This window comes from Laccaria bicolor, genomic scaffold, assembly GCF_000143565.1.
Source record: "Laccaria bicolor S238N-H82 LACBIscaffold_360 genomic scaffold, whole genome shotgun sequence".
Classification (NCBI taxonomy): domain Eukaryota; kingdom Fungi; phylum Basidiomycota; class Agaricomycetes; order Agaricales; family Hydnangiaceae; genus Laccaria; species Laccaria bicolor.
In genome coordinates this window covers 7,202-8,119 of record NW_001890215.1, presented here as the reverse complement: position 1 = coordinate 8,119, position 918 = coordinate 7,202, and the positions used below count along the sequence as shown (strand labels likewise).

The 918-nt window shown below is 44.4% G+C and overlaps 1 protein-coding gene across 1 annotated transcript in view; it reads right to left on the bottom strand.

Annotated features, from left to right (window-relative positions):
- Positions 1-119: 119 nt before the first annotated feature.
- The window catches only part of LACBIDRAFT_336161 (uncharacterized protein), a gene marked incomplete at both ends in the record, with an annotated part of 7,385 nt that continues 6,586 nt past the window's right edge, over positions 120-918 (bottom strand). Inside the window, 4 exons of the mRNA XM_001891090.1 lie at positions 120-289; positions 377-521; positions 557-568; positions 727-730. Of these exons, the coding sequence (XP_001891125.1) occupies positions 120-289; positions 377-521; positions 557-568; positions 727-730 (331 nt within the window). The remainder of the gene's footprint in view (positions 290-376; positions 522-556; positions 569-726; positions 731-918) is intronic.

Sequence of the window (918 nt, the reverse complement as noted above, 5' to 3'; positions counted from 1 at the left end):
TATACAGATTGAGAAGGAGATGATAGTGACAGTGTTTAGGAACTGAGAATGAAAGGGCAAGAATGGAGTAAGGTACCCTAACATATCCCCCCCTGTCCTTGAAATTCGAAGTCCCTCAACTAATCAACATGAACGTCTGGAAGCGAAAGAGTTGCAAATGTGGTAGCGGTGATGGGAGATAATCCAGGATTGTAGGGCATGAGATCACCCACTGCATGTTCGATGTAGCCATTGTCAATCAGAGGTTGCTTGCTAAAAACATCATAGCTGGGATAACATTTAGCATAGGCTGAGAGGATCGGATGTAACATGATATCTCTATTGTTTGACAGGTTATTCAGATTTAACGCTCCTAATTGATGACTGGGCTGCTTACCATACTCTGCATCCTGCATGACTACGTCCTCGTTGTCCATAACACTCGAACCACTGTACTCACTGGACAAGTCACTGATGGTGGAGCTGTAGGCCGAGGGGAGAACATATGACACAGAGTTGGAAGGCTCTATAGTTCTCATGAGCTGTAAGAAAATTGTTTGTAAAATTGAATGCGTACCCTCACTGGGTCCTTTAATGAGATAGCAGTCAGGGAAGCTTAGTCCCAGAGTGCCATGGTAAGCTGCATCTCAGTTCCAGCCTGAATAAGGACCTAAATAATCTGCCTTGGTACGTGTGGTGTGAATCCACTGTATGGCCTGTCATCCCATGTTCTGGAAATCGACATACCATGCTTGAATATTTTCTCACAATGTGTATCCATAAAGCAGATTCATGCAATCAGAGTCCAGAGTTGTTAAGACGGTTGGGCGTTGCATTGCGATGCAGTCAAACTGGAACTGTGGGATATACGTGTGTAAAGAAATGGGTAAGGAAGGATTGATGGGTATGGAGTGTATAGCTGTGTGCGTTATGACCCGT